The sequence below is a fragment of the Oenanthe melanoleuca genome, chromosome 3 (assembly GCF_029582105.1).
Source record: "Oenanthe melanoleuca isolate GR-GAL-2019-014 chromosome 3, OMel1.0, whole genome shotgun sequence".
Taxonomy (NCBI): domain Eukaryota; kingdom Metazoa; phylum Chordata; class Aves; order Passeriformes; family Muscicapidae; genus Oenanthe; species Oenanthe melanoleuca.
In genome coordinates, this window is record NC_079336.1 from 50,886,631 (window position 1) to 50,906,286 (window position 19,656).

At 36.5% G+C, this 19,656-nt stretch overlaps 1 protein-coding gene across 3 annotated transcripts in view; it reads right to left on the reverse strand.

Moving 5' to 3' along the window:
• PTPRK (protein tyrosine phosphatase receptor type K) overlaps positions 1–19,656 on the reverse strand; it is a 371,462-nt gene that overhangs the window by 21,851 nt on the left and 329,955 nt on the right. The window contains exons 14-18 of one of the 3 annotated variants that reach the window (XM_056487253.1): positions 14,054–14,192; positions 6,975–7,135; positions 4,819–4,854; positions 2,322–2,333; positions 990–1,174 (exon numbers count right to left, since the gene is read on the reverse strand). In XM_056487253.1, the coding sequence (XP_056343228.1) occupies positions 990–1,174; positions 2,322–2,333; positions 4,819–4,854; positions 6,975–7,135; positions 14,054–14,192 (533 nt within the window). The remainder of the gene's footprint in view (positions 1–989; positions 1,175–2,321; positions 2,334–4,818; positions 4,855–6,974; positions 7,136–14,053; positions 14,193–19,656) is intronic. The other 2 variants (XM_056487252.1, XM_056487251.1) reach the window with 2 other exon arrangements.

Here is a 19,656-nt window from a genome sequence, read left to right on the forward strand (position 1 = left end):
AGATAGAAGAAGTAGCAAGCAGGAAAACACCTGATATGGCATCAGGGAACACCCTCCCCCCCAACAGTGGCTTCACTTGGTCTTAGCGTTGAAGTTAGGCAGAGCATAACAAAGCATGTTTAAGTAAAAGAGAGGAAAAGAGCATAATATTCTTTTAAAAACCACATATTTATTTATTCCAGTTCTTATGTTTACAGTAGAGACAGCTGCAGAAAAGAGAGAAGGGTGAAAACTGTGTCAGAAGAGATTACTTACTCAGAGAAAACTCATTGTAAGCCTAGCTGTATTGTAAGCAACCTTGGCAGTCCCATTCCCATCTCTACTGTGTGTCCTGCCTGATGTCCTAATCCCAAAGAATCACAACAGATTCAGAGATCAGAAGCAAAACAAATCTGTACTCATCTTCTACCTCCAGTGCTGGGAATTTCTTGCTTCCATTTTAACATTATAGTTGTAAGTAGACATGCCCAGGCAGGTTTAATTAGAACTTCAAGACGTTACTACCCTTATCATCTCTTTACTGCTTCTCAGCTGGTGATAATTCCCAGTATTGCCCTAGTGAGATGCTAAAATAAATCAGGACAGTGCTTCCAGTCAATGTTTCTTGTAAAACCAGGCAGGTTAAATTCTTTACTTTAACCTAATCCAGGAGATCTGCACTAAAAATAGCTCACATAGCTAATTACAGCATTTCCACTAAAGAGCAGCAACAAAAGAGTGGCAGCTTTTTACAATACGTCTAAAAGATTCTTTTTATACCCTAGGGAACACACAGGGATTTTCTACCAGGCAGTTGTAAAGGCTCAAACTATTGGACCCATTTACTATTTCACTTCTGGGTTACAGATATAAGAATCTTATGCCTGTTAATCTGTTTCTCACTTAAACCCATGACATTTAGTTCCATCCTTTTTCAATACAATGCAAACAAAAGGCTGCCCATTTCAAAGGGATTTTTCCTAGCAAAGGCCCACCACTGGAGATCTCACCTCATACTCCTCTTTAAATCCATAGCTGTCAGAGGTCTTCATCAGGTTAATATGCTGCAGGAGATCAGCCACCCTGATGGCAGGGTGCAGCTGCCCAGTCTGGTACGGGGATTCTGTGCCTTCGCAGAGGTAACGAGGGACATCCAGGAGGCGGCTGGACTCTGCTGTTGCACTGTGATTTTCATCTGTATTCACAAGAAATCAGTGCATTATGTACCCACAGAGCAGTAACACCTGCTGCTATACGTATCAACATCTATTTTGAACCTCTTCCTTCAAAAACACCTCTCACTTCTGAGAACGCAAAGCACTTACTCTCCAGCACATAAATACTGTGAAGTACATAAAAGAATTTAACAGCAAACACATACAAAAGTTTGCAGTCCTTCATCCAGCAATAAAGATGTCTGAGGGGCATTTTATTTGAAGCTACAAAACTTTATGACATTAATGTACTTGGAAACTCCAGACTCTATCAGCCAAAGTAACTTTTTAAGGGCTAATACATATCAATAGCAATATTACACCTTAAACAATAAATTAGAATAATTCCATAGTGGTATCAGCACATCATTTGTCTAAAGCCAACAAAGAGTGAATTGAGAACCCAGTAAAAAGGAAAAGCAATTATGCCACCACCTCAGAACACCACCTTCACTTAGGAAGATGAATCAGCAATACAGAGTAGTCATTTTAACTCAGGTCTTTTAGTAGAAAAATGAAACTTGAGTTGAGTGTGCTGATTTCAGTCACAATTTTTTGTCCTGTATAAGCAAAGAAATTTCTCCTAACTCTCTGTGCTACATGAATTCTCATATCAAAACCAAATGTTAAAGCTGCATGAGGTGATCACATTTTGCAAATCCCTTCTATGAAATAGTAATTTTATTCAAATTAGTAATTATCAGATCAAATGAATTTGCAGAGGAAATAAAATTCTAAGTAGCTACTGAAATGAGAAGTGGGTAGTCAACCCCTCCTAAACTTCTTTGAAATCAGTTTTCCATTTTTCTTGCAAAGGATCTAGACTGGGAGGGAAAACACTCTAGGGAAAAAAAAAATGAACACCCCAAGGGTTCGATTTTGTACAATTACACCAAAATACAAACACTATTAATGTCTTCTGAAATTAAATCTCCTGGGAAGCCCAACTCTTTGAACTGTCACCTGCAAGTTGCTAATTTCAGTAGCTAATTTATGCCTCACTAACCTGCCTAACAAGGAGAGTGACATGCAGCAGTCACTTTTTATTGTAGTGTTACCCCTACTAAATCACACACATCTCAAACCTCCTCAGGATTTGTAGTTCTCCATTCCTCACAGAATACTTACCAGTAATAGGCACTTTAACCCATTGAAGCAGCAAAAAACAATGAGTGAACAGAACATGAGAAATTTATTTCAGGAATATATTAGAAAATGGCTAAAAGAAAGTGACATTCAAAGTTGTTAAATCTTCACAATAGGTAACAATGAAAGCCGTTTTAAAAATATAAGGGCTACATTATTATACTATCAGTGTAATAATAGGGACTTGGGAAAAGCAAAATTGGCATACTAAGTTAGTGCTAATGTACACAGACTGGAGACCAACTTTAATAACCTATTCATGAAGAAAAAGAAAACTAGAATAGCTATAAAGTAATTAAAGTTTCATTTAAAAAAAAAAGTGTTCTGTGGTTTAGAGCCCATAAAATACTCCTCTCATCTAAATAAGGCAGAAGAAAACTGTTTTGTCATGCTGGGCCCAGCAAAGGTTACCAAACAAGGTTACAGACACCCAGCTTTCAATATATAGTGTGCCCAAAAACTTGTACACTTCTCTCCAGTATTTCAGTCCACTGAATGAAAATTAGTACCTTTTCCAACTATCAATGGTTTGCTTATATGAGGAAATTATCATGCCCAGAATATCATTACCAGTAGATGAAAAAGCAGACAGGAACTATTAAGCTGGTCTTCAGTTAGCTCCTTGCTCTCAATATTCACAGCTGTCTGTAGCTGTGTCTGCCACAGCAGAAAATACCATGGCAGTATGGCACTGAGTGGGAAGGCACCATGAGCACTTCACAAGGAGCAAGATCGGATTTCAAAGTTATCTTGATTATTTTGGAGACAATGCAAAAATCAACAAGGTGAATTGAATGGTGAATGAAACAACAGGCATGTGTTGGAAAGGGAAGTAAAATATGTAACTACAGAATGGAGTAATGGACTGGAAAATGATAACTGTGATTTTAACAGGCAACTCAGTGCAAGTCAGACATGAACACAATAAAAAGGAGAAAATACAGTTCAGTTGACAGAAACAGTAAAAGTGGGGCATGGGGGTACCTAATCCACTCAGCTCAGCATTAAGACTTCTTCCAAGAAAGCTACCTGATTTGGGGCACTGCAATTTAAAATTCAATCTTTGAGTTGGAAAGTTGGAAAGCATTCAGAGGAAAATAATGACAACAAATTTAGAAAACGTCACCTACAAGATGATGAGTGAAAGAACTGGGTTAAACTCAGAAAAGAGAAATAATTGAGGACATGAGCCTTTCAATGTGTAAAAGACTGTTTTGAAAGGACAGAAATGTGCCAGTTTTACATATTTTCTATGAGTCTCTCAAAAGGAAATGGCTCAATCCACAGCAATAAAAATTTAGTCTAGATTAGTGTAGTTAGGAAAAACTAGGGGTGAGAATTAACACTTAGTAGTAAACTCAGTAAGTAGTAATTAATACTCAGAAAATTGACCTTTGGGTCCAAATATTACTAATATGAATCAGAATTTACTTTTACTAAGGAGGACTGAGGCACTGGAACATTCCACTACAAGAGCAAAATTCTGTTTGCTACAAATTTCTAAAACATAATTTGATAATTCCCAGAAAGAATCTGCATTATGTGTATAATGTCCCTCCTCAAAATATAGGAGGGATTTCATTGCCTCCAGGTTCCTTTAATCTTTATTAGTAAGAATCTAATTTTCAACATGTTAAGCATCAATTCACATCCACTTTCTGATATTTTTCTTTTATCCTAAAATAACTGCAGCAACTGACTGAAACTCAATACTGTGCATTGTGTTTATCCAACCAAGAACTTAGGTACAAATTATAGTTTTATCCTCTTAAAAAAACAAAAAACCCAAAAAAACCCAAACCAAACCAAAAAACAACAACAACAAAAAAACCCCTCCAAAATCTGTATTTAGTGTTAGATGCAGCATAGACATATGCAGCCTGTTCATTTCAATGTATGCTCTTCTTTTTAAAGTAAGTGCAAAGCTGAAACATTTACTAGTTAATGCCAATTGAATTATGATATTAATTTCGGTATACAGAAGTACTTGTTCAGACAATCAAAGAAAGTTGTTGTTTCCTCTTAGATGTTCTGAAAGTTTTTCCATTTACTATCTTTCTTTTCATTCTTGTTACTCATAAAATTGAGCTTTGGATGCCAAAAAATGCTAATGTGGATGTCCATGTTTTATTTTTATTAATTTTATTTTTAAACGTCTCTTAATTGAGCTCTAGTTTCACATGTCAGTTTAATGGAATTCAGTTTCAAAGCTCTGGAGAGAAAAATTTTAGTATTTTCCATTTACATATTTCCTCATTTACTCTTCAGTTAGCAGTGACTAGGAATAACTTCTTAATGAGAACATAAAATAATTTTTATTCTAAAATTGTTGTCAGTCTAATTCTGAATTGATGAACTGAGTGTAGAATTATTTTCTGGTAACAGCATAGTTTCACATAAAACAAGCTGTTTCAACATTCAACCATGCAAGGAGACAGAACTCATGCAGGAATGGATAATGAAGGACTGGGGTCCTCACCTAACACAGCTGTCGGCACAAGTGGATCATTGGGCACTGCAGAAAAACAAAGCCCATGAAGAAACACATTACCCTTCATCTTTATATTCTTAAGAATAATAACAGTACACTTCAGAGTATGACCAAGTGATAACTAAACTCCATTAATTTTATTACAAGAGAAAACCAGAATGAATACAGTTTCAGAAAGCATGCTGAATAAAAGAGGTATGAAAGGCAGTGATTTCAGACTTCAGAAATGTAATGATAAGAGCAAAGAGATCCTTACTGAAATGAAATAAAGAAGACATTACATGCAATTTAGTTTTTGAAAGGGCTCCTCCTTCACTATTGTTTTTTTCGCTTCACAATAAGGGTTCACTTTCATAGAACTCACTTCTTTCCTTTTAAAGTCATCCTCTCATATAATACTTGAATAGCTAATCTCAAAATAAAATGCTGTTTCTATAGTTTTCCAGATAATTAAAAAAATTATATACATTTCTACTCTTAATAGCTTTTTTAATGTTCAGTACTAAAGAGATTGCTTGTAATGAGTATAGGAAAATCAAAAATACACAGACACAGATGTCTGAATAAAATTCATAGGATTTTAGCTTTTCTTATCACATCTAGAACCATGCAGAGATAAATGCACTGTTTTGGACAGAAATTGCAGAATCCAGGATTGTTTTGTTCCAGACTGGAACAAAAAATTATAATGTCAAAGTGTCTCTAACAGAATTAAAATCCAGTTCTCAAACAATCTGCCTGAAATTTTGTCGCATAGCAGGAAACCCTTGGAAAGCTTGGGAGACTTGTCTCAGCACAGACAGTGGTCAGAAGAAACAAATCCTTCAGTACACAAAAAATCACATACCTAGGATGCTAGAAGCCAGTGATGCCCAACTTCTTTGCCAACCAGCCAGGACAGCTGTGGTGACAGGAGCTCATGGGCTCTTGGCATCACATCCGTCCATCTGAAAGGATGCCTGCCTGAGTGCCAGGCAGCCCTGGCTCACCAATAGCCATGCAAATTCCTGACAAATTCTTAGCCTAGGATACACCATCACTGTCCATATCAAACTGTCTCTGCAATCCTGCCTCCACAAATTTCAATGCCAATAAGACATCAAACTTCGGAGACTTTTCAAACTGTTCCAGCCAAAACTGTGTGGATAAACCACCAGGCTGATACTCCCATTTGTAATTGGTTATGAGACACTTAAAATGTTAGCACTTAGCAGTTTGGTAAGGCTCAATAAAGCAAGCAATAAACCCTCCTTCAAAACCCATCTCCCTTACAACAAATGGGAAAGAGCTTAAGACCATTAATGCATGTATTTTGCTGAAGCATGACAAGCAGTATGGGAGACCAGACGAGACATGGAGTGTCATTCCCAAAAGATGGCACTTCAGAAGGAGCTCAGGCTGTTCAGATCTGTTTAAAGCCAAGCCACAAGTCCATGGAGCTGTGAGAAGCTCAGGTTCCTACCAGCTCCATGGCAGAATTGTATCCCTTAGTAATTTATACGCTACTTTTGAAATATTCAGTGGAGTACCTTGCTTTTGGCAAGGTATAGTGCAGATACTGGGAGGCAGGAGTGCTGAACAGTGGCAGCTATAACCCTTAACAGCCAGAAATCCAAACTTTTTCAAAACCAGACAGTCGGCATGTCTATTTAAAAAATGAATACAAATATAGAACAAATTTGCAGATTTATTAACAAGTTTGTTCCTAAAATTCACAAACAGCAATGCAAATCGTCAATGTTCCCTTCTGTTGTAATGTCCTTACTGCCAAAAAAATAGAAATTAATTTGGATCTCATGTTATTATTCATTGCAGACATGGTGTTATGCAGTAATATTTAGCATGCTGGCATTAAATAGTCTCACGAGGGAAAACTCAATTTTTAGTTTTAACTGAGGTATTCTAAAAGTATAATACTTTCCCTAAAACAAATATCATTGCATAATGAAAGCACTTGCAAATATTTAAAGAAATAGTTTACCACATTCCAATAAGGACAACATACAAACATCCCTACTCAACCTTTTGCTTTACCAGCATTCCTGGAAAACTTGGAACGCAAAACAATTTTCCTTAAAAAGCAGAATTGTTTTCTGTATTTCTGCATTCACCTACACTCTGGGGCATCTACACTGTCTACTTACATCTGGGGCTGAAGTTATGTGAGTCCATAAATGTGATTGACAGGGGATCCTCTGCATGCAGAGTGCTCTGGTCGGCGTAACTCCTGTCCATGGCATTCACCATGTGGGTCATCTCCTGACGGGTGGTTCCCATGGCATCCTTGCGCTTCTTTGCAAGTTTGCTGCCCAGCCAAAAAAAAAAAAAAGTAAACCACCTTAATATTTGATGAATGTTGATGCCTACCGTAATCATTCTCTATAATCCTGAATGGCTGAAAAGTTTGACTTATTTCCCTGTGTGTGATTTTTTTCAGCAAGTGATAATATTGTACTCCCTGCTATGAGAGTCATGGTCTTGTGTTTTCTGCACACACACAAGTGCTGTAATGGAAGTGCTTACCTCTGTACCCAGTAATAATTTTCTTTTTCCCTGTGGAGTAATTACACTAATATAAACAAATTAGAGAATATAATTACATTTTAACTGAAATGACAAATAAGAAGCATCTGTGCATGCAGTTTTATCAACCATCTCCATTTAAATATCCGTTTTGATTTTATAAATGGATAATTCATTCCCCTTGCTTGTGTTGTTGTTAAAAAGAGTCATGAAACCTTCTAAATTACTTTGTTAGGCAGAAAACCTATGAAGTAACAAAAAAGAAGCATAATTATTAAAAACATATTTCTATTACATATTTATATTATGTTCTATGTAAAAGGTTGTGCTGCCCATTCAGTATACAAGACACGAGATGATACCACACTGTGGGTCTTTAAAAAAACAAAACTGCCCTTGTCATTCTATTCTTTCATGCAGTTTGGGAACATCACAGTTTTGACCTATCTTATACTCTGACTGTATCACAGTTAAAGACCAACCTAATCTGTAAAACTAAGCCCCTCAAATTAACAGCCAGTGCCCTTAAAGTGCACACTTCAGAAATATCACTCAATTCTTCCCTTTGAGAAAGAACTGGAAGTGATTTTCATTGTCTCCAGGAGTCAGATGGAAGCAGAAAATACATTTTAATTATAACTTAAAGCATATATGTCAATAGTAGGAAGTATGGAGGTGTGCCTTGGTTCTACAGAAACCCGTAACATGCATCAAACTGTTCTGAAATCTCCCTGTTTTCAGCTGAAGCCATGACTAGGATACATTAGATAGCCAACCTACTTAGTTGGATAAATCTGACACCACACGGGAGACACACAATCATCACTTAATGTACTAGGTTCTTGAAATGTATGTTTAAAACACAGCTTATCTTCATAAACTTTTCCTGCATAGAATACCATCAAATGTTCTGCTAATTGTTTAAACAGTGTTTATATTACATTTCTCTTTACTAAAAGGATAGCCAACTCTAAATATTAAATGCACATGCTAAGATCAGACAAGGATAATATTAGATACTTATTACATATTATAACATTAGATGTTAAGAAGATATTCTTTACTGTCAAGGTGGTGAGACATTGACAGCAGCTGCCCAGAGAGGCTGTGGACCTCCCCTCTCTGGTGTTTAAGGCCAGGTGGGATAGGACTCTGAGAAATCTGATCTGGTGGAAGGTGTCCCTGCCCACAGCAGAGAGTTTGGAACTAGATCTTTAGGGTTCCTTCCAACACAAACTGTCCTGGGATTCTATGAAGAATAATAAGTATTCTTATTAAGTATTAAGTAAATTATAAATATTAAGTATTAATGTAAATTATCCATCCATTTATTTGTTGACTCCTGGGAAAGCTCACCACAAAGGGCCCACACTGTTGTCTAGGGCAAGAAGTACTTCATGCTCGCGCATATTTAAGAAAATGTTACAGGCCTGTTTCTTAAGTTAACAGTCTTGGTTTACAATGAGGGACCACAGTGTAGAATGTGGCTTGACAAAGCCTTCCTGTGAATAGTAGATTCTTCCACCAACTAGACACATGGCCTTATTTTGTCAGATTCCAACCCCCCTCCCCCTCCCCTTTTGCTCCATCCACAAATGGAATAGTTGGAAAAGTACTACTCAGTAACATTCTTACAACAAATATCCAAAAGATGGTCTCTAAACCTATCTAATTTTTTCATCAAACCTTTGTTTGACAGGGCTCTGTATCAGTTGTTACATGAAAAATAAAAATTCTGTTGGATGTCCCCCTAAAATTTTTTTTATACACTCACTTCACAATTCCTTTTAACTTACAAGGAGCAGGTTTAAATGATACTCTGGTTGAACAAATGAAGGCCATAAGAACTTCCAAGAGTGAAACTGCTTGAGCTTTATAACTGGTTTCCAATACTATCAAAGCATTCACAAAACTAGCATTTCTAGTTCAAAGTAGTTTTTAAAGTTTCAAAGCCTTTCAAATAGTCTCTATACACTGAAGATCACCTTTTTCTAACGTCACCTCAGAAACGGAACAAAAAGACTATTACATCTCATCTCTCGATGATATTAAGCTTTTCTTTGAAGCACCACTTTGTAACAAAACCTGGTAGCCTTGCTAAATAAATCAACAGCTATTAGGGCTTTTAAGTTATTAGCTTATTACAGTAGCTACTTTCTAATTCTTATGCTCTGCTTCAATGCCTAAAAAGGCTTATTGTGTTGTAGCACTGCAACCCAAAGCTGCTGGGAAATGGGAGGACAGCTTTATTGTTCAACAGCTCTTGGCTCCCTTGGGGTTTGACAACTTCTTTCTCCTTTCCTTTTTCTTCCTTCCCTCACTCAGCTGAAGGCACATGATCTATGCTTTGTGATAGTTAAGCAAATCATTAGGTTAAAGAACTTGAGGCTGACAGAAAGCATAAATGATTTTCATTATCTGCTAAAGGATTCATTTGGATGAATCTGCTCAGGTGGGTGTTATAGAGGTTGGAGGGGAAAGGTGCTCCATCATTAGATGAAACTGTGTGGTTAATTATCTTGAGTAGAAGAAATTGCTGTTTAACAAGGAAATTATAATTTGTCACAATAAATCAGAGAATGGCAGTTAGCTAAAACAGCTTACCTTTTTTTTTAAATTTTATTTTTAAGTTTGTTTAAAGAAGTCAACTAATTCTGCTTAAAAATGTGGAAGAGCGTCATTATCCGACACCACCACTTAATCAAAGCACTCGAGTGCATCCTTAGAACTCCTCTGAGCACTTTATGCATTTATATAAAATGAAGGATGTGTGTAACTACTTGCTCAACCACAGACAAAATTGTCAGAGTCCCCACAAAAATTCATTTGGTCAACAAGTATTAAAAGAGTGAGTTTTGCTTCAATGAAGCAAAACTTTTATACCATAAAATAAGATCCACACTTTAAGATGTTGCAAAAGAGGCAGATCATAAACTATTTATAAAAGTTTGGCATCTGCCTACGACCTGCACAGGAAAATGGTGCACAAGATCATTCCTGAACTGATACTCAAAGAACGTCCAGTTTGTGATTTACAGGCACAGTTCACTAACTAGGAAATGGGACAAGATCTTTTTTCCTTAGTGTGATGTGTTGCTGTGAATCATAATGCAAATTAAATTATGATTATAATAAGCTAAAATGATAGCTATGGAAAAAAACTGTAGCAAAAAGCTAAAGTTTCAATATACAGTTAGCAATACAATATCCCTTTAAAAAAAAGAAACATCAGGGTAAGGATAACAGGGACAATGACACAAGCAATTTTTCAAGCCTGAGAACAAGGAAAGGTAACGATCAATAAAACTTTAGTAAACTTATAGAGACTGTTTTTCTTTTTTAAAAAGGGATACTGCATCTTTAAAACACATAAAATAGTAAGTCACCCGTATGCTACTTACAGATAGTAGGAGTAAGAATAGTAGCTCCTCCTGGCAAGCAAATCACAGACAGTGGAAAAAGAGAAGCAATGGTGAATGAAAAGCGTGACTCTGTCACATCCAATAAAGCAGAGAAATGTGCGTTTAAAAAAAAAGTTGAAAAATTCGTGTTTCTTTGGTTAGCATTTCAACTTGTTCATGCACTAACTAGCCTCAGTTTGCCATGCAACTAAAAACAAAATAAAAACAAAAAACCCCTAGCGTATAAAAATGATCTGTTTTTTAGAAAGATCACTTGAGAAAATTACATGCTGAGATTTCACTTATTGCCAAAAATTTTGAAAATTAAATGGATTGTGTAAATTCAACATGCAGTTCAGCATAATATAATGATTACCGCCTAGATGTCATGACAAATGAACAGCTGTGTACAAAATCTTGTGCAGCAGATATGCTTTTTACTTTTCAGTCACAAAAAATAAAGGCTCCATTAATAAATACATTTAGTCAGAAAACAATTTCTTGTCATTCACTTTAACATATTTATCAGTACACAGTTGTATACATATATGTTTGTATGCGTACTATGCGTAGCTATATGAGTACACACATTTTAAAGAAAACTGCACATTTCCAGCAGACATGTGTGTACTGGCATATCCACCACACATTTCCTGAATGCAAACATATGGTTTCTATATTAAAATCTTACAACTGGAAATGCTGATGTAGTCATGCTAAGCATTAAAAACATGGAAGGTAAACAAATGGAAGGAAATGAAGGACATTTGGAAATAGTCCAACAATGATTTCGAAAATAAAAATGGCATTGCTTGTTAAAGATGCAGTATCCCTTTTCTTAGTTGGTTTGATTACTCCAGTAAAAGTCTGTAAAAGCATTTAAGAGCTTAATTCAGGAAAACTTCAAACCAATTTGTACAAAATGATCAGGCAAAGCCGAAAACATCTCAAGCTCATGAACAAAACTGCTTAGTACTCCATTTTTCAATAAAGTGTAATGCTGCATTTAATCAGTTTGAGGTAGCTGTGTCTGTCCATACAACTTAATAAACCAATAAAAATGCAGAAACCATTGTTTTATTGACTTTTCCATCTAATAAGCTGTGGTCAATTGGGGTACCAAAAGGGATACTACATAATGGATCACTGAATAGGTACACTACAGAGGATGATTCAGACGGATTGGTTTTCAGTCCCACCACAACTAAGTGAAGTGTGCTTTTGTATGTGTGTATGTGTTAGGCTTTTTACAGCTGTTTCTTGGTTATATGAATTGCCCTGGTTCACTAGATTTAACTCAGGAACACAGTTTTTTTATGCTTTTTGTAAGAGACCTTGACTAAAGCTGGTATTAAAAAAGTGCCCATTTTCACTAAAGGCAGAGGGGGACGAGACTGGCACACCTACAATATAAGCAATAGACAACTAATTAAACTATCATGATGAAAAATTGCCAAACATAAAAGATTAATTAAGCAGGTTAATTTCTCACCTATTTAGAATACAAATAGTACAGGAGTTTAGAAATATTATGTGCTATAGAATAATGAAAATTTCTAAAAGGATACTGCCTTCACAGGTTCTGAGGAGGGAAAGGGGGGAAAAAAGGGAAATTTAAAAATAACACTTCACAGATATAATAAACTCACTTTGGTCAAATAATTTAATAGTGAAAATTTGAGCCTAAAGGACTCTTAATGGAAGAGGCAAAAAGAATAGGAAAAATGTACACATGGATTTGCTTGTTTGCTATTTGCAAAACTAGTCAATCACATCTGGAAGTGACTGACACTCTGTAGTGTTAGACAGTCTCTCTCTCACACACAAAACACACGTGCACACACAGAGAATTTTTTATTAAACATGAGGGGACCACTGTAACACGCACTAAGATGATACTTCCCAGCACATACCTTGCTACAAAGCTACAATATAGAGATTTCCTCCTAAAAAGCTGAAAAACAACCTCTTTTTTGTTTTCCAAAAGTCTTGTAAATAAAGAAAATTGGCTGACTGTATGTCTTTTTTGCACATGATGAGTTGGACCTTTTGCATATGTGTTAATTCTCAACCACAGAGGTAAACAACAGAGAAAAGTGAAAGCACTTTTGGGAAAAATCACATATGTAGCTAACTAACACAGAACACTATAAGCATACCTAATGTTTCTAATGCAGACGTTTCTTCTCCAAGTTATATATCTCCAGGGATAATTGTGAAAAGGCAATAAATTAAAAAAATCTAATGCAAACCAGCAATTATAACATATAGAATGATCTTAGTCTTTAAAAATAATAGCAAGCTGCATTTCAGAGGAATACACACAACAATCACAGGAATACTTTTTATTATCACTTCTGCAAAGGGCAAGGGAACGCACACACCATGGAAGGCAAAGGGCTCATTCTATCCTAGAGACTTCAGCTTGTGCCACGTGAAGGGGAACCACCAGGGAGGGGGTGCACAGAGAGAGGGTAATTAGTTTCTATACTATAACTATGGAATTATAGGGACATATTATGGAATTTTATGCCAGGTTAAAAGAGTTGCAACTATTGGAAAGGCTAGGCTTTGAAACACAGACCAAGCAATAGGGTAGCACAAGTTACTACAGGTAGGAGGATTGGGATGCAGGGATAGCATTGAACAATGCCAGAAGATGGCGATATTGCTTACTGTCTAAGAAAGCACTGAAAAAAATTTAAATTCACTCAAATTAATACACTTTAAAACAATTTCATGCACTAAGGACTCACTAGATAATTTTACAGTGGTGTGGCATGACTTTTAAGAAAAAACCTCCAGGTTTACAAGAGCATAAACAGAGGTATAAAATTACATTATTTTGCAAGTTGGGTAACATACACATACAAATAACTCATTAGAGCCGCATAGAGAAAATAATATTCATTAAGCGGTTAAAACATGAAAAGTGCAATAAGTTATTATTTTTTCTTTGCTTTAAAAAATAAAAAAGGCAGCATGAATTTCAATTCCACCCACTTCAACAATCTGTACATTCTTCAATCTCCAACTTAAAAATCCTTGGAAATAAATAAGTATGAGAAAATGTATAGTTATCGGATCTTAAATATAAAGATATCCTATCTTTAAGGACATCCTAAGAATCAAAGCAAAACCAAAAGAAAACACAAGTAAATAATCCAAAAATCGACCAAAAGGACCTACCAGTCCTAAAACCTTTTTTCCCCAAAGACCTGTAAAAAACACCCTTTAAAAATTGTTGGATAGGGAGGGGAGGAAAAAAAAAGATCAATCAGCATAGATCATATTCTTACCTTTTTTTGACGATCAAAATGACAACAAGGAGAAGTAGGATGAATACCAGAATTCCAGCACTTATTCCTGCTATTTTCACCACTCGATCTGTTTGTTTAGCTGGATCTGGAATCACCTCAGGTTCCTCTGTTGCTGCTGCTAAATGAATTAAAATAAAGAAGTTACTTAAATTTGTAAGCACTATGGAGAAGGAAATAATTTTTGGTTATAATTTTCAGATATGTGTGTGTCTTAATACAGTAATCAAAATATGGATACAGGCATCACGTTTTTAAACATCTACACATATATATGTAGATACCCTACAAATATAACAGGACCATGGAATAAGCATAGTCAGAAGGGACCCACAAGGATCATTGAGTCCAACTCTTGGCCTTGCACAGCACCATCCTCAAAAGTGACACCATGTGCTTGAGAGTTTTGTTCTAACACTTGAACTCTGTCAGGCTTGGCGCTGTGACCACTTCTCTGTCCATTGCAGGGCTCAGTCATCCTCTGGGTGAAGAACCTTTTCTGATATCCAGCCTAAACCTCTCCTGACACAATTTCAGGCCATTTCCTCGAGCTCTGTCACTGGTCACCAGAGTGAAGAGATCAGTGCCTGCCCCTCTGCTTCCCCTCACAAGGGTGTTGTAACTGCAGTGAGATCTCCTCTCAGTCTCCTCCAGGCTGAACAGACCAAGTGACCTCAGCTGCTCCTCGTGCAGCTTCTCCTCAAGGCCCTTCACCATCTTTGTTGCCCCCCTTGCAACAGCAAGCATATGAGTATGTATAGAGCTGAATAAATATTTACATATATACACATCCCTCCACACATGCAGGTATTTATGTACCCGGATTTCCAAATAAAATTAAAAAGCAGAAGACAAAGCAAAGACAATCTATCAGCTTGCCACCGTTACTACATTTAATGTTATTTTTTTCAGATATTAAATATGGAATATTTAACACTGAAAACTAAGAAAACATTTACACACAAATAGTAAAACGCTTTTTTCCAAGCCACAGTGTGAACCCTAAACTGCAGTACTTTTGTCCTCCATCCAGTTTCAGTCCACCTTTGTACATTCATTCACCTTACACCATCTGGTCTGAGATCTGCATTCTACTGGGAATTTTGATTCTCTAAATAAGGTCATTTACAAAGCCAAGCCTAAATAAAGTCAGCAATAGTTTTATTTCTGTTTATAGGCCCTGAAAGAAACCCCACAAACCACTGTTCTGCAGAGAGATTAAATCACTCTGTAACACAGCTGAGGCTACAGGTTACAGCAGAGAAAAAACCAGAATATACATGAAAGTGCACAGCCATTCAGTCTGCAGCTCTTTGCATAACAGCCTGGTGTAAAAAGGATCAGGAACAGGAGCTTTTCCAGCCTGGTAAAAATATGAAAAATATAAAAAGGCTTCAGCCCGGGGTAAAATCCCATGGGACATTTACTTGTAGAATAGAAAATGGCTTTCCAGTTCTCTAGTTCCTTCTTTCTAAGGCTGTGGCCTTTCCTCTACTCTCAGCACAAAGAGGTTCTCGTGCTTCTGGTGCTTCTTCTCTCACACTCCACCCAGCATGCAGCAGATGCCACTTAACCTCTCCCCTCACAGCATCTTCATGTGGAATAAGTTACAAACTGTTGGTATCAGCATAGTTATGTCATTACACAGGAAGTGTCCTTTAGTCGGAAACCAGGTCTCTTCTCAACAGATCACCAAAGGCAGCAGAACAAAAACCAAAGTGAAGTCATATAAAAGAAAGGCCACTGCTGCCCTGAAAATCTACTCCATTCAGAAAGCCAGTGTAGTCATTATGAGGTATAATTAGTACCTAATTCTTCTGGGTTTAACCATGTTACACAGATCATTTCTATTCAGATTCCATGTGCAGGAGCCCATAGTACCTTTTGAGGGAAGGATAATGCTGTTGTTTCAAATTACTCTATTACTTCTTTCAGTAACCTTCATCTCTGCAGTATCTGAACCATGTACTAGCAACTTACCCTCAGGAAAACCTTCTGAGTTAGGAACGTGCTCACTTTTAAACACCTGCACGAGAGCTCGACAGACAGTGAGAGATCTGGCAGTGCTTTAATTGTAAAACTTAATCATCTTCATAAGAATCCATCATAATCATCTCTCTCACCTACAGCTTGAACTCTGTCTGCTGAGAAATACTAAATGTTTCCTTCTCCATGTAAATACATGCCTTCAAAATGAAGCTCTCTGTCAAGTTTTCCAAACAGTGGAGAGTGAGGAGGATATCTACTTCTCAACCATTTGTTCTTGTTTCCTTACATTAAGGGTTTTGAAGTAAGGGACAGTAACTCATTCCCATGAACTTTAAGTCTACTTATGGGATAAAGCTAGTGCCCACTAGAAATGCACCACAGAGTCCTAAATTAGTTGAGGAAAATGTCATTGAATAGTCATACACTAACCAAGTGTATAATCAGTGGATAAGCCTTCTATACCCAAAATGCTAAAATCTGCTGGCAAAACAATACTTTTCTTGCCAATATCAATAGAAAAATTGCTTTGAACTTAAATGAAGCTAAGATTATTGTATTTCCAGCAACAGATAATATATGCATTCTTTAGACTAAATTCTACATTTGGGGACTATATGAAAGAAATCATAGATATAAATCACGCTGTAATCTGTGTATTGCATGCAATGATTATTTTGAGGAAGCAATTGAATGTAGCACAGAATAATTTAATGAAACTTACAAATTTGAAAGCATTTCATATTACTTGTGCTTTAACTTTGATAGCTCAAAGTGTACTGTAATAACTGTGTGTCAGCTTACATGGTTAAGCTCATAACTAGAGAGGAAAGTAGAGAAACCTTGTGTCTATATGTAAAACCTACATATATAAGTGAATACCTCCTGGCTGCTGATTGCAGAAGGACTACAGCAGCAAGTATTTACTCTGAGAACTCACTTCCTCCACTCTCTAGAAGACAACCAAGATTTAGCTCTCTGAAGTGGCTCTTCTGCAGGCTGAGCTGCTGGTTTTGTCAAAGTGACTGAAGTAACCAAGACTTCACTAAGAACAAATCTTGCCTAACCAATCAAGTGGCCTTCTGTGATGGAGTGACTACATCAGTGGGCAAGGGAAGAGTTACAGACATCATCTATCTGGACTGTAAGCCTTTGACACAGCCCATGACAACATCCTAACACAACATCTCTAAATTGAAGAGATACAATTATTTTGATAATTGGCGTTAACTACTGCATATTTCTAAGAAGGGCAAAAATGCCCTGAAGTTATTTAAGATATAGAAACAGTTGCTTTACTAATATTTAATGTTTGTTTTTAATAATGTCATCCTACAATCCTTTCTTATATCCTGAACATCAGACTCTATTAAAAGGTAGTTTATTGATCTGAGAAAGAACCTTATATTGTAACAGAATGATGATCATACAAAAATGGACTCTATTGACTACTAATTCCTTTGGCCAGCCTTACTCTAACAGGCCATGAATTAAGTTAATTTTTACAATGTCTTTGCTTTGCATATCAATAGGTTTTTTTGCATTTTGATTCTGTAAATCTGAGAAGAGATAATCCTACAGTTTTCAACCTGTGAAAACTCATCTTCCATAAAATTTGCAGGAAAAGTTTCTGACCTGAAACAGAGCGTTAACTACATTTTGCCCTGTGCAAAAATAGCTGCCTACAGTGAAGATTTATGAGCTAGACTGGGAGGAGAAGACTGGATTTTAGCAATTTATCTACTTGCCTTTCTTCTGAACTAATGAACAGTAACAAAAATCATATTCCACAGCCCCAGTCACAAAGTTCATAAAACAATTCGATCCAGTGATTCTGACTCTGCACACAGCCAGTAACAGTCACCATATAAGTTCTCCTTGTTTTCATAGATATTAAAGGAGAGTATTCAATCAGACAACTTCCATGATTAATAGCAAGAAGTTCAACTCTGAACAGTACTAAATTAGACTAGCATAACTAACTCTCTCAGGGACAGTAAAATTCTAAACAGTTGGTGAGGTAGAGTCCATCTTCTCACAATTTCCTGATGTACTTAATTACTCTAAATTTTTTAACCACATTTTTAATCAAACACACCAAAATCCAGTATTCACTTCTAAAATTGAGCATATGCATATTATTTACACTTAATTTCTGAAGTATACTGTGGCATAAGGAATCCAGTCACGGCACATATTTCTTTCCTGTCTTCTCCTTCCTTCTGTGGTTCAAAATTTATACAGAGCCTTGCAAAACTGTCGGAGAATTTATGACACTCAGCACAAAATCTATTCGCCTATACCTTCCCAAGAAGATGGTGTAGGAATCAAGATAATGATATTCTACTTGCTCATCCAAACACAATTATTCAAGCAGAAAATTCTGGGAGGATTTTTCTGGGCTGTCTGCATGGTACCACTAAGAACAGCCAGCCTTCCAAAAGACAGCTTTTAAATCAGAAGTTTCAAACAACGGTTTTATACTTAACCTTCTCACAATATGATTTGACTTTTTAAACATTCACAGCATTTTATTCTGGGTTTCCTTTGTGTGAGCAACGGAAGAAACTCAGTTTTATGCATGATTAAAGCTGCTATTTTATTACACTGCATTTTCTTTGAATGTTAATTTCTGTTTATGGCAGATCTTTGAATTCTCACAAACGGGTGTTATTGCTGCATAGCTTGATATTCAAAATAGCTGTGCTCATGATAATCTGTTCTGCACTTTTGTTATGTGACATTTAAAAACTTTTAATTAAATCCAGGAATGACATCTGAATGAATTCAACAAGGTAACATCATGATAACATCAAATGAAACTGAAGGTAGCTCTGGAGATGTAAGTCTACCACCTGAGAAAAGGGCTTGTTGAAAAACCAGGTGAGATTCTCTGACAAATATTTTTTTTAGATTGGTCTGTTCTGTATTTTAATCATCTGCCCAGAAAGACTGTTCTGCTTGCATCAGCCTTTTTTTACTGCTTTTCTACAGCGATAATCATCATGCAATTAAGAAAAAATTTATAAGTCTGAAATTTAATTAATAAATTCAAGTTCAGTGAGACAAGATGCATAACTACTTCTAGCATTATAAAGTTTTTTTAAAAAGCCTGAGTTGACTCTATTTGCTGAAAACATTTTAATGTATATTTGCAGGGATTAGGAGATGCACATGATTCATGAGGCCTTACAGATATCCTCATGTGGGTCACTTTGGTACAGCACTACTGATTTTTCCTTCTCAAGTTGAAAGCTTAAGGCATATTTAATGGGAAAGGAATCTCCACAATTCTCCCTTCCTTTCAGCTCCTAGAGTTTCTCTCTTGGAGTACAGCTTCTGGGAGATGAAGGCGTGCCAGAAGTTTACTGGGGTTTGGATCCATCTAAGCTGTTGCTTCCAGGACTCTAAATTACAGATGTTTAGGGTAGCATTATTAGACAGAAAAATTGTACATGATTGTGAACAGAAAGTGTGATTCCCTGAGCTGTGCTCTGAAGTGTCAGGTTCATCCCTGTCACCGTGGTAACCAGGTTCATGACTGTCCCAAGGAAGAGATTTTAACAGGCTCTGCCTGGGAAAAGGGGGATCCCAGGCAC